Here is a 14,084-nt window from a genome sequence, read left to right as displayed (position 1 = left end):
TGAGCTCAGGCCCCCCAGAAATTATGCTATTAGTGATGACACTCGTTTTTCTCCTATCTGCTTGATTTACATTTTATTCATATTTGACTTAATCAACTACTAGGAGTGCTCTGTCTTTCATTAGATCACAGATGACAAGAGCACTAAAGGTGTAGGTTTTTGGTTTCTCCAGTACCGCATCTGTCTAGCAAGTTTCCTCTGTTTTAAAAGGAAAAGCTCTTCAGGCCTGGAGCAAAGCCTCAGAGATGCCGCTCTTTTGGAATGTAAGAGGGCTTGCTATGTTCTGCTGCTGCTGCAGACCATCAGCCCTCTTACTGGCAAGCCAGATTTTGGGGGTGGGGAGGTGGGAGGAGATCTTAACTCCTGTCTGAAGCTACAGCTCCACCACAGTGAGGTTTTTTTCCAGGAGCTTGAAAACCCCCTCAGCCTGCTCATGGAGTTCAGTCATGCAAATTTGAGAAAGTGGGTTGCAAAAAGCATAAGGTAGCAAATGGAAAACTTCAAAGATGTGGATAGCAGATGAAGGGATTTGAGTGACTTCCAGTGCTTAGGCTCATGGTTCAAGTTGCAGAGAAAATCGAGAACAAACTTGACCAAACATCAGAGAATAAGATTCTAAGAAACTGCCTTGTGAGAAAAAGTATATTCCTTAGTATCTCTAATGCAGAGTTGCTAACTGCCGTGTACTCCTGGGGAAAATATAAATCCATTATGGGATTAACAGACAAGGTCCACAGTGAATATCAGGAGCAGTTGAGATGCTTGATGACTGAAGGGTGGCATACCACTACAGTGGTGCTCTAGGCAGCTTTTGATCCCACAAGTGCCTCTGTGTAGTGGTAGCATACCTAGGGAATCAGAACTTGAAACTCGCTGACATGGGGTGCTATGGTGTAGTGGATCAGACACTCAAAACACCTTAGACTTCTTAGCCTCCATTAGACTCAAGGTCAGTCAACACAAATCAAAGCAGACTGAAGCAAATCATCAGATTCCTAGGAACTTCGTTAGACTCCCTGGTGATGAAGACAAACCTATTGTAGTTAAGGAGTTCTGACACTTTGAATTCTGATTGACAAAGGACATAGTCACATTGGCTGTGATGGTCACAAGGGTTGCTAGAGTGTTGGCTCAGCTGCCACAAAACAATACCAATTAAAAAATCTCTTGTAGGGCATGTGTACCAAGAGCAGAACTCATGGACAGTTTAGGAGGATTAAAGATACTGTCAAATAGCCATACTTTTTTTTTTTTTTAAGGATATTAATATTAGCGTGGGTGCCATGATCTATTCTTCAGCCATTTTGTCAAATCTCAGTTACCATGGGCTTTGAATTACAGGAGAGCTGAGGGTGGGTAATGCCCATTCCACACCACGTGCAGTGAAATCTGCACTGACATCTCTACTGCCCCCTCCCACCAGTTAAAAAAAAAACCCACCTCACTGTTGTTGAAGGATAAATAAGTTACTTACAGTTCAGAAACTATTCTGTCCAAAGCAATTTCTTCCAACAGATCCTGGGAAGTGGCTTTCTTATTATTTTGTTCCAGTCTTAAGCCCTACGTATGCCATACATGGCATAGATATGCATTCCTAAAACTCTAAAGATCTCAAGCATACAAACCTCAGTTGTACTAAAAGCACAAAGATTGTAGAGAGATGTGCAGAAATGATGTAGGCAAAATGATAAAAACTTGCACTAGTTGGCATGTTGGGTGTTTTGGAAAAGATTCAAGGAATGAAATCAGACTTATTGTACAAGGATCCAGTTGACCAGTGGGAAGTGAGTGTCTGAGCTTCATCTGTGGAACATTTGTTTAGTAGGCTTTGATTACATTAGAGGCATCTTTTGGTATGAAGATCCTGGGTTAGTTTCTAGGTACTTCGTGAAAATATATAAAGCTTTTGCCTTAAATTGTTGGTAGGAGAAACTTGTTCTTCCTACTGTATATTGGAGTCATTTTTAAAAAATTGCTTCACTTTTCACCTGCCACCCCATTTTGTTGAATCAGTAGTTTTTACCCATCATTTTATTATGAGAGAAGCTATGCAGCAGAATAAGAAATGAGTGTTACAAGCTGGTAACAGAAAAAAAATTGCCTCCTTACTCAACTCACCCTGATAGTTCAGTAAGAACTGTTATTTTCCTGAAAGATTTAATCTTAATTATCTTAATGTTCCCATCTGCTGTTAATTGGTTGCGGGAGTGTTCCTACAGCTCTTCTAGCAGCTTAAATTGGAGGATGTAGCTTAATCCTAGAGTCTGAAATAGCAACTTTACATGAGTTCAGAATTCCGCAGGTGAGGGGCATTATCTGTTTAATTTAAATGAGGCAAGAAGCTCCTCACAGAAAATGATCAGGTCAGAAATTTTTCATTCTTGAAAGGCAAATTCCATATTCAACAGATGCAAGAATAAAAGAAGTCAGTTGAAGGTTCTTTGGGGTTTTAACTGTAAACTAGGGGATGCACAAGCAGGTGGATTGAGGCAGATCATTAGGTTTACATAAAATCAACTAAAGTGAAAGCTTTATCTGGCACTTCAATATCCTGAAAAGTTGGTTAACCAACTTCTGCCGTAAATGGCAATACAATTCTTTCTTCAGTTAACTGGAAAAATTTTGATAGTTATCTGGCTTCAGTTTCCAGTGTTTACAGAAGTTGCATTTGATGGGCCTGGTGCAGCAGAGGAGCAGTAAATTGCAGTAGTTCTCTCAGCCAGCACTCTTGGGACCCGACCAGTGCTGAACAGAGAATTCTCTGGACTACAGGAGGTCAATGTTGTCTACCAGCATGACCCACAATTCCACTGCTTACTGGGCTCTTAGGAGATATTTAAGGGTAAATTAAACCAACATTAACACACAGAACACCAACAGCCAGGACTGGTGGCTGTAAACAAACTTTATGGGACCGTAAGAAACTTGGCCACACCAATAAGTGGTTGTCTGGCTTACTAAAATCATGCTGGACTATGGATTTTGCCAAACAAGAGGGTTCCAGATGAGTGGGATTCAGTCTGCACTATATATTATAATAGCGTTAAAAGGTGTCATGTTCAGTAACATTATTTAATGTCTTGAAGGTTTTTATGCGTTTGGTGAAAAAGCTTGGGTAACCGGCACATTTCATTAACTTGCAACCCCCGTTCCTGAATCAAATTGGGGATGCATGGAGGTGATCTGGAAGACAACTTTTTTAGACATTTGCTGAGTATTACAACAGGCTGCATAAAAAGCTTAGTGAAATCTGTCCAGACTAAAACTGCAGATATTTACTTTTTGTTGTATACAGTTTATATTGAAATGTAAATACAATATGTATTTTTCAACTGAGTTATTATTGAATGATGTAAAAAGGAACACATTCAATTTCTTGTGTACTGACATATTTTTTTTTTGGAAACAAAGTAGTTATGAAGAGCAGTGAAACTTGGAGTGTGCAAGAATAAGCAATCCCTGTAAAGGCATACAGTAGTCTGGAAGGGTTAATAGCCACTGCCTTAGGCCAAATTTATGAAAATGTTTATTTTGTGTGTGTCAATTTTCAGATGCCAATATGAAAGACACTTTCACTGGGTTGGGTAGGAGAAAGTTGCCTTGAAATGAAAGAGCTGAAGTCTGTTTAAAAAAATATTTAGTCACTTCTGGATATTTGGACCTGGAACTGTTACAGAAGCAACAGTGGAAAGTCTGATCTTACAGCTTGGTTGTTGTGGAAAGTGGGTAGAGGAAGCTGCAGCTGGCTTTGTTTCAGAAAAAAAGTTATGTTGAAAAGGACATTTAAGACATTAAAATTTGTTTTTGGGGAATCCAAGAGAGGCATTTAAGAGCTTTTGCTTTTAGGAGTATGAATTATCAATTGTCCAAAATAAGTGACTCCTAGATAAAAGTAGATAGAAAATAAACATGGTGTTAGTTATATTCTCCACAGACTTGAACATACCAAAATGAAAAAGGCAATAATTCTATTTTGCTTATTGACGCTTTAAGATAGCTTCTGCTTGCAATCCTTTTAGATATTCTGGTTGTGGATTGTAATATGTAGAAATTTGTTTGCCATATTCTGTTCTCGAATTTCAAATCTCATGAATTTGTTGTCCGCTGTAAATATCTTATGGAAGTCTTAACACTATATAAACCAAGTGAAAGATACATGTTTGGTTTTACTTCATGGCAATGAGAACATGCTTTCCAGGAAGCAAGAATTGCTTACTTCTAAATACGAATGAAAGCATTTAAAGGATGAAACATCATAAAACAACTCTCTCTAGTGAAGAGAAATAGGAAGGATCATTGCACTGACTTGGATGTCTTAAACATTTGTTTGCCCCATTTACCTGGTATTGATGCCATCTGAATTGTGGTTACTAGCATCTAACCTTTATTTTAATAGAACAGTTTTCAGCCTTGAATTTGGGGTGAAAGGAATTTATTTCAGTCTCTGCCCTTCAATCTGAGGAGGAGGATCTTGGTAAATTGAATAGTAACAGAGAAGTAGCTATGTTAGTCTCTATCCAAACAAAACAAAAGAGCAGTCATGTAGCACTAATCTTTGAAGTGCTACATGATTGCTTTTTTGTTTTGGTAAATTGAGGTTGTTTAAACCTTTCCTTTTTTCCTTTATAGGATGAAAGCATTTTATATTGTGGGTGTGTGGTTTTTTTTGTTCTGTTTTCTTACTTCAGGCTGAGCTTCTGGACCACTAAAATCATCTTCTGAACAGCTTTGTTCATTACTTTAGTGCATCTTCTCTGCTTTCTAATCTTAAATTCATGTAATTTATTGATGTGTTAACAAATCATCATTGAGCTGAATGAGCCATATTTCATTGCTTTCCAAAGCTTTTTACAAAACTAGCAGTAAATACATTGATCAGAACTTCGCAACACTAGTAAATTGCTGCATTGCACAATATATGAAGAATTGAATTAGTTGCAGTAAGTGTTGTATGCATTGAAAAATGCTTCAGTCATTCATTTTACAACAGATTCTACAAAAATGATAGTATTATCTATTGATAAAATATTGAAAAAAAGCCCATAAACATTGCACTGGTAAGAGGCACTGATGTGATCTTACTTCTAGTTTTGTTTGTTCATCACTACCATTTCAGACTGTGTAGCATAAATATTTTAACCATTCCCATCAGTTTTACTATTGGTGTTTAGTTGCCTCATTTGTGGGGGAAAAAAAATTAGTTACATAGCTGGATACTCAGGTATCTATTGTGTAAGCAGATTTTTTAAATATTCTCTCTAAAATGTAAACTAAAGGCAAGGGTCAAAAGTGTTCAGCTTTAAGAACTCGTGGATGAATTAAGTTAAACGTGCAGCTGGTAATAAGTTACTCTTAAATGTATGAAATCATACTTAGTGTATTTATAATTTTGCAATTTGAGCTCATGAAACCACTTCATTTAAAGCCATTTAGCAGATATTAGGCAGTCTTTTATACGACCCCAGATGGCTCTGACATATAGAAGTTCATACATTGCCAATTGACTTAGAAGATTTAAAAAAAAAAAATCATGTGACCCATGCAGCAGATTTTGTGTTATGCTTTTGTGCATATCCTTGAAAAAGGAAGATTAAACTCTCAAGCTGCATCTACATGGCCCTTTTGGAAGGGGTATGCAAATACAGCTAATCCAAAAATGCAAATGAAGTGCAGGTTTACAAATCCCTGCCTCATTTTCATACTCTGATCACGCTTCCGGAAGTGCTGTTTGGGTGGGGGGGGGCATTACCCCATTTTTGGAAGATCCCCTTTTCCTGAGGGATCTTTCAAAGAATGGGGTTTGTTTTTGAAGGAATCCTGTCTTCGTGGGTGTGTTTTGTTTTCCCACCCCCTCCCCCCCCCCCCCCGAAAATAGCACTTCTGGAAATGCAGTCACATAAGTATGCAAAAGAGAGATGCGATTTGTAAATCTGCACTTTATTTGCATTTTTGATTGGCTGCATTTGCATGCCCCTTCTGAAAGGGAGGGGCCATGTAGACACCAGTATAATGTACGCCAACAGGGAGGAAAGAGGAAACTTAGTGTGTTTGTTTTTTGTTTTTATTTATTTATTTATTTTTTGCATCTTTTAAAAGCAAGAGTAATACCAAACTCCATTCTGGAAATGTAATATTTATTACATTCTGTAAAGACTGTTTAGTGACTTGGTTCAACTGGTTTCTGTGCAATGTTGTTGTTTTTTTGGGTTTTTTTAATAGTGGCTTAAAATTTAAAGTTGCATTCTTACAATGACATCATTCTCTTAAAATTCACAACTACAGAACTGCATAACATAATTTAACTGAGTTCCTTTACCATTCTCCACTTAGGCTGTCGAGATTCTTTTGAAACAGACAACATTTGGGGGAGAATAGTTAAAATCAGTAGCTTACTGTCTGTTAACTTAGCTCATAATGTATAGTTTTTCATTCTTCAAGAGTTTGTTTCAGCACACTGAACAGTTGTCCTTGGCTAATATTATTTTTTTCAACCAGTATTTCTTACCTTTGGCTGAGGAGGTGATTTGTGGTTGTTCGTTGCTGTAGGTAATATCCTCCATGGATGAGCTAAAAATGATTTGAAATAATTATGAACTCTACATTAAACTGAAAAGAGAATTCTCCATATTTTATTTCAAGAGAATTAATTATTTTAAAATATAACAGTGATTGCTTTTGTGCTGCAAAAGCAATTACCCACCCTGGTGATCTTAAAGCCCGAAATAAATACTCAAAAATCAGTTCAGAATTAGTTGAAAAATCCTAATCTGAATTTCAAATGTATTTTATGATCATTCATATGTCTAGAAATTTAAGAATGAAAAACTATTGTCTGTTAGTAGAAAACAACATATTTACATATTCATCAACTTGGCTGTCTTATAAATCCTCTACTGATTTAGCTTGCATTGACATTCTGTACCTTTTCTGTGTCTTGTTTACCCCATTCCTCTTTCCATTAGATCCTCCTACTACTACTACACGACCACCCACGGTTCCATGGCATCCTTCAACTGATGGCATCACAGGTTTAGCAACAGAGCCAAAACTAATACATTTTCCAACATCAACTTTGCCAGCAATGCAGGAAGACAATTGGGGTACCATCATTGGTAGTGCAGTGGGTGGGGCTCTCTTTCTGATTCTTGTAAGTGTTTTAGTTGGAATTATCTGCTATAGGAGAAGACGGACGTTCCGTGGTGACTACTTTGCTAAGAACTACATTCCACCATCAGATATGCAAAAAGAATCTCAAATAGATGTTCTCCAATCAGATGATGTGGATTCTTACCCTGACAGTATAAAAAAAGAAATAAAACATCCAGTGAACAGTCTAATATCAAAAGATTATTTAGAAGACCCAGACAAACCACAGTGGAACAATGTAGACAATATTAACAGGTACCAAGAACGATATGAAAGACCAATGGATTATTACGAAGGTGGAACACTGGGAATGAAGTATATGGGTGGTGAATGTTATGATGACAATGAAGAAGACTTTGTGTCACATGTAGATGGCTCAGTAATATCCCGGAGGGAGTGGTATGTGTAGTAATCACTGATACCTTAACTTGGTACATACAGTTCCATTGATTAGTTGATCACTTTCAGGTTGTTTATATTTTTACTTGAGGAAAAAGCTTTTTGAAGTTGATTTTCAAGCTTTTGATATTGTAAAAATTTGGGTTAAATGTATCTGAGCTGCTTTATGGTTTTTTCAATGCTGTACTACTGTCTTCGAGAATATTGAAATTTTAATGCATAATACTTTGTCTATGGCACATGTAAGAACCAAGTGCTAAATTAAAGTTTACCATACAAAAATGTTACAGTTAAAAACTGTCTTGCCTTTGTATTTAAAAAAAAAAAAAAAAGACACTATGGTGAAGTATTTTTGTTAAGTGTATATTTTTGTATACAAATCTTAGACCAAAAACAAGTGAATTAGATCAATTTCAGATTTGAGACTAAGGTAAATTTAATTCTTAGAAGTAATTTGTACTATACAGAAATGTGGATTCACTTAAACCTGGTTTTTTTCAACATTTTGTTTTAATTTTCTATGCAAAAATGAATACCTCTTTTTTTAAGAGCCTTCTTTAATAAGATGTGGTAACTTGTAAAGAAAACTTATTGCTTTGAAAGTTAGAATTCTCAGTGAAGAAGCATTTAGAGGAACAACAGATTGAATCTAAGGGAGGTTTGTCTTGTAGCTGATTTTGAGAACCACTTTGACACTAAAATTATTTCGAAAAAGCACTGTTCCAGTTTATTATAGTCTTGTACTTTGCATGAGATCGAAAACTAGTGTTCTAATTTTAAAAAAAAGAGAATATTCAAGATATACAGATGCCTGAAAAGCTTTCATTGGGATTGGGAAATACAAGGGTAGGTCACAATTCGATACAAATTCTAATTACAGTATAATATGGCAAAAGGTAAAGGAAAAATCTTTAGAATGCTTTGATTTCATCACTACTTTTGAACTGAGCACAATTTAATGAAAATATTATGCTGCTGAAAACGGGTAAACATAATAAAATACTATTTAAAATCAAGCAACAAGGGATATAAATATTGCTATTCAATTCTGTTGAAAAATGATATATAAAACCATGCTGTGGAATGCCTAGCATGGCAGTTACATGCATTACTCAGTTGGGTTTGATTGTATTGTATTGGTTTGCTTTGTTGCAAGTAAGTGGAACTGTTGACTAAAACGGTAAGCAGTTTTGTAGCTAGGAAAAGCAGATGGTTACTAAACATGCAATTGCATGCTTGGAAGTCCATTTCAAGAGCTGGAAAAATCTTGCCTCTCGAGTTGTAGGTTCACTACCTCAGCTTTGCAGGTTAGTAAAATAGAATCTGCATGAAGTTAATTAACATAATTGTTTGACAGCATTTAAATTAGTGGTAAGAAATGGTTTCATGAAATCCTTTTTTAAGAGTTCAACTTGACATTCGTTGAGGAGTTTTAAAAATTCTGGAAGACTTGCCCAGAAATGACGAAGTTGTGGGGTGGAGGGGGATGTGGAAGTTGTCATGCAAATAAAAATGTAACAAGCTTATATTAGAATTTAATGATGCTTCATGGCTATTTGTTTGAATGTTTCAATAGTAAAAGGATTCCAAAATGACAGAGTATTTAGACCTGTACAACAAATACGGTAACTGTACTAGACTTTTGACAGAAGCCTAATGTCAAATGATTGCATATCTTCAAAAATGACGAGTAGATGAGTATATTCATGTAAACATGAAAACTCTCTTATTTAAAGCTAAATAGACTCTGAACTGAGAGCCAGGTAATGTACATTAAAATAAGTGACCAAAATCTCAGCTTAGCAAAGTAGCAAGCGGGTGGGGGGAGGTCTGTTCTTGGGTGTAAATTCATGAAAATGAGTTGTTCTTCTAATATTTAAGTCTACTCCAAATCCTTCTGAAGTAATGGGGTCAGATTCTATATATGGAACTTGTCTGAAAGAAAATTTAACAAAAGAGAATCTTAACTGTAAACTCAGTGTTGTGAGATGGTTTATTTGGGCCTTTTGTAGGTTTTGGTTTTTGAAACATAAGTTGAGATGGAGAAATGAGTATTTCATATAATCTTAAGTGTGTTCATCACCATCTTAGCACAGTTGGAGGAGTTAAAAGTTTGAAACTGAAGAGGTTGGTAATAGCTGTTGTTTTTCCTGCTTGATGTATGTATGTTGTAAACAGACTTGATTGTATGAACAGCTGTTGCGTGAAATAAATATCTGGTGTTAAACTGTGTTTGTGAATACAGGTAGTATGCAGAACTAATTGAAAGACATGAATTAAGTATCATTAGTATTTTGACAATTATTTCTACATATTTAATGTCCTTTCAAATAGAGAAACGTACAAATCAGACAGGCTAATTGTTTAAGGACAATTCTACTTTACCAATGTGTTAGTTGTTTAAAATTATTTAATTTATTTTAATTAAGAGGACAGTTAACATAATGTTTAAGTGCTTAGAATCGTTACCTTCTTGAAATCAAAGCTGTTCCTTTCATGACTTAGATCATTCTGACAAGTTGTAACTTAACAAAACTTCTGGCAAGTCCAGCCTAATGGAGCGTAAATTGCCCTCTTTTTGCCTCTGAGACTTGTCCTGCTGCCTTCTCTGCTGAACTGACCAGATAAAGCCATCTTCTGCCATGGGCATTCCTCATCAGTACATTGACTACCAACTATCTTCTAGGAGAGAGGCTGCTCTCCCCCCACCCCCCTGGAAATTTTGTGTCTAGAGGGGAGCAAAACTCTAGGAGCAAAATTCCTTTTTGCCACAGGTAACCTGTGATTATCACCTTCCCAGTCATATGTGTTCAGGATTTCTGTCTTGTCACTGATAAATTGTCTGCCCCTTTGTTATGAAAATGGAAATAACACCAGCGAGTTCAATATGGTAACAGCAGTAACTAAGCGAGGCTGCACGTACACTACGAGAGAAACTTAAATTTAAGGCAGTTAGCTTGATATTACCATGTGACTCTTCACTGTAAATACCATTAGCTTGATTCGGGGAGCACTAATATTGATATCACAATATCGTCAGTACCTGCTGGGTATAGCATCAAGATCAAATTCAAAAGTTCGATTAAAAGCCACCGTGGAAGTGCCACATTTTAAAATCGAGTTTTAGACTCCAGAGGTGTCCTGTATGGGAACCACAATGCCGCTCAGTGCTCTGCTCTACCCGGTGCTCTCCAGGTGTGCCAGAATTAGGTAACATGAAAACCATGAATTTCAAAGTGGGAGCAGCAAGCCTGTAGCTGTGGACTCATGTTTGTATGAGAGCCTGAGATATATCTGTCTTTGCAGTTAGTGCTGTGAGTGCATCTACCCACTACAAATAGCCCCAGTTCTGTCTCTACACTTGGTATTTTTTTTTCCTGTGCTGCAGGGCACCAGTCGCTGCCCCACCGCACCATCTGGCACCAAAGCAGTTGTGGGGGTTGTGCTTGCATAAAGGCCGAGAAACTTCTCAGTGGTTTACATTTGTGTGTGCCCCTTCCCTCCTCCACAGGCACCACACACAGTCTTTCCCATGCTGAGCTACATCACAGGACAGCCCCCAACCCAATAGAAGGACATGCCTGCTGTTCAGTGTTGACTAGGCTGCCAGGCAGCCCCGTGTCCTGGCTTGTGCACGGTTAGGGCTCTAAGGAAGGAAAAGAATTTCAGGGGCTTGATGGTGCCAAGGGGAAGTCTCCCCCTGTGGCTAAGAAATTTGGGAGGCGGTGGAACATTTCAACTAGCTCTGAAGCAGCAGACCACAGCCCCAGCCCTGCTCCCTTTGCCAAAAATATTTTTGGGGTCTTGTGGCCTGTTGTAGGCACCTGCTGCTTTTTGCAAAATCTTTGATATTTCAGTTATAAAGTCTTTCTTCTAACCTTTCCTATCCTCGTTCTTCAAGCTTTGACCCCCCACCCACCCCCAAACACTGAAACACAAGGAACAGTGGGTGGAGGGCCAGTTGAGATTCCTGTTTCCGTTATAAGTTCAGTGTACTTGATTTCACGGCCGTCCTCCGTGTTGGCAGTGTCTGTGTAGTGAAGAGGGAAGACAAAAATCTTTTTTCCTAGCCTTTTAAATCCTCTTTCTTCTAATTTTCCCCCCCTTCATACAGGGAAGACTGGGTGGAGGGCCAGTTGAGAATACAGACTGCCTCTGTATGATTTTCAGGGATCAGATGCAATCATTGGAGCAGGGGCAGTCAGTGGATGGCCAGTTAGGAACACAGACTGTGCACAGAAGCTGTATAATGAACAGGGAAGCCAAATACCATCCCCTCATCAATTCTGTTTTCAAGAACTTCAATATCAACTCTTCCTTCAAGCTTTTCAGGGTCCCTGTTTTGTTCTCAGGGATTGGATGCAATCACAGAAGAGGGGGCCCAGTCAGTGGATGGCCAGTTGAGAAGAGACACACTTGCTAATTTTCATGAAATTCTTGGTAATTCAATTACAGAAGAGAGAGATTTGTTAACTTTGCCATCTTTGTTGATGCCTCTTCCTTTTGCTTAGAAAAATGGACATTTGCTTAACACGGGAGGGGACTGAGGAATGTGCAATATGGGAAGATGTCAAAGACTGGTGAGCATAGCCAGAATGCTACAGGGATGAGGGAACCATGGGATAGGTCCCCATAATGCGCTACTGCAACAGTCAATGTCTGTCAGTTGAGTGTGGCATCAATAAGTCGACTTTGTAAGAAGCATGTGGGGAGGTGAGGATAGCCAAAATCAAATTTATAAATTCCAGAGTTACAAAATCAATTCTAATAAATCTGTTTGTATCTCATTGTGTAGACACAGCCCAAAACTTGCTCTCTTTATCTGGGTCACCATGGCAAGACATACTGGGTGTGTCTACATTTGCCCCCAACTTCGAAGGAGCATGTTAATCAAGGTGATGGGAGTTCACTAATGAAGTGCTGCAGTGTATACTCAGCAATTTGTTAAGCTAATTCTCCCCCACGGCAACTTTGAAGCATCATATTTCGAAGTGCCAGCGTGTGTGTAACCGTGGGCACTTTGAAGTGCCTGAACTACTTCGAAGTCCCTTTACTCCTCAAAATCTTGGAGCTACACACATGCTGGCACTTGGAAGTCTGATGCTTTGAAGTTGCTGCAGAGGAGAATTAGCCTAGTGAAGTGCTGCGTATTCACCGCAGCATTTCATTAGTAATTTCCTGTCCCCGTGATTAACATGCCCCCTTCGAAGTTGGGGGGCTAGTGTAGACCCAGCCACTGTGTAGCTGACAAATGCTTGTGGATGGTCTTAGGAAAAGCAGGATCAGTTAGTAAATAAATAACGATAAAATATCCCTTCACACACTATAAGATGAAATAAAGCCTGCAAATTCTGGTAAAGAGAAAAATACTCCCTCAGTAAAATCATAATCACCTAGTTCAAATAGTTACTTTTACTCCAAGGCATTAAAAATCAACATCTTTTTCTTACCCTTCCAATTGCAGCCTTTCAACCTTGTTCGCTATAATGTTAATAGACAGCATATAGCAGTGAGAAAAAAGCCAACTCTATAGCAACAGGCCAATGCCAAGAAAAGGTCCTGGGCATCTACAGTGAAATTTAAGTGTGTAAGGTGTATCTTTGGAAATCTTGCCAACAAATATCTTTCAAACCGAAAAACAATAGGTGAAAAGACTCATTGCTTGTTAACACGCTTCACTGTATTAATCTCCGAGCTATTCTCTGACGCGGGTTCGTTTGCAGACTGTTTGGTAAGGTTTCATCTACAATAATGAGATTTTTTTTATTTCTGTATTTTGTCCTGGGCAACAAAAATGGCCAGGAAATCAAACTCAAAACCCTTAATGGTTATGCTTTTACATTCTCTTGACCAAGAATACCTTAGTTTCACCAGTTCTACAAGGATGTTAAACATCAAGCCTTGAATTTCTGGTGTTTTTACAATTAAATGTGTGAAGCTAAAATAGTAGCAGAACTTGGGTCCTTTGGCTTTTCAGAGCTAGCGGGCTGGCTAAAATGCTTATCTCAATAAGTGTTGCTCGGCAGTTTCCTATGCAAAGAATTCTATCAAGTCTCATAAGCAGTTCAGCAGTAGCATCTTACTTTTTCTTTCTGAAGTCTTGAGTTACATCCTAGTTGCTTATCAGTTCCATTAGAATTTGCATTTCACTGTTGCCTAATTCTACAGCATACTTAAAAATAGAGTCTTCGCCTTAAAATTGGATTTTGCAAACAGTGACACTCGTGGGTGAATGAGGGATCAGAAGCATTAGACTGGTATGCTGGGTGTTTGGGTTGGGGGAATAACTTAAAACCAATTAGGGTCTTGATGATTAGGCTAAACCTTGAGGTAAAAAATGACACTCTCTTGTGGGATTAAAGAATATTTATTCCTGTCAGACTTTACAGATGGAGAACCAGAGAAGGGCACAGAATAGAGATGAAAAATAGGTGTTGAATTAATAGGTAAGAGATGAGGAAAACGAGGATGGAGCAATGAAAAACAAATTATTAGCAGGACGCGTGGGCTTGGGGGAGGGCTCACAACCTATGAGCAGT

The 14,084-nt window shown here is 38.1% G+C and overlaps 1 protein-coding gene across 7 annotated transcripts in view; it reads left to right on the top strand.

Moving 5' to 3' along the window:
- NECTIN3 (nectin cell adhesion molecule 3) overlaps window positions 1–14,084 on the top strand; it is a 154,353-nt gene that overhangs the window by 85,548 nt on the left and 54,721 nt on the right. For 2 of the 7 annotated variants that reach the window (XM_074998818.1, XM_074998774.1), the window contains one exon: window positions 6,963–7,829. The exons of the other annotated variants lie outside the window; for them this stretch is intronic. In XM_074998818.1, the coding sequence (XP_074854919.1) occupies window positions 6,963–7,555 (593 nt within the window). In that variant the 3' untranslated portion in view covers window positions 7,556–7,829. Of the gene's footprint in view, window positions 1–6,962; window positions 7,830–14,084 lie in introns of those variants that run through there. 7 annotated transcript variants of the gene reach the window in all.

This window comes from Carettochelys insculpta, chromosome 1, assembly GCF_033958435.1.
Source record: "Carettochelys insculpta isolate YL-2023 chromosome 1, ASM3395843v1, whole genome shotgun sequence".
Lineage (NCBI taxonomy): Eukaryota > Metazoa > Chordata > Testudines > Carettochelyidae > Carettochelys > Carettochelys insculpta.
This window is presented reverse-complemented; position numbering and strand designations above follow the sequence as displayed.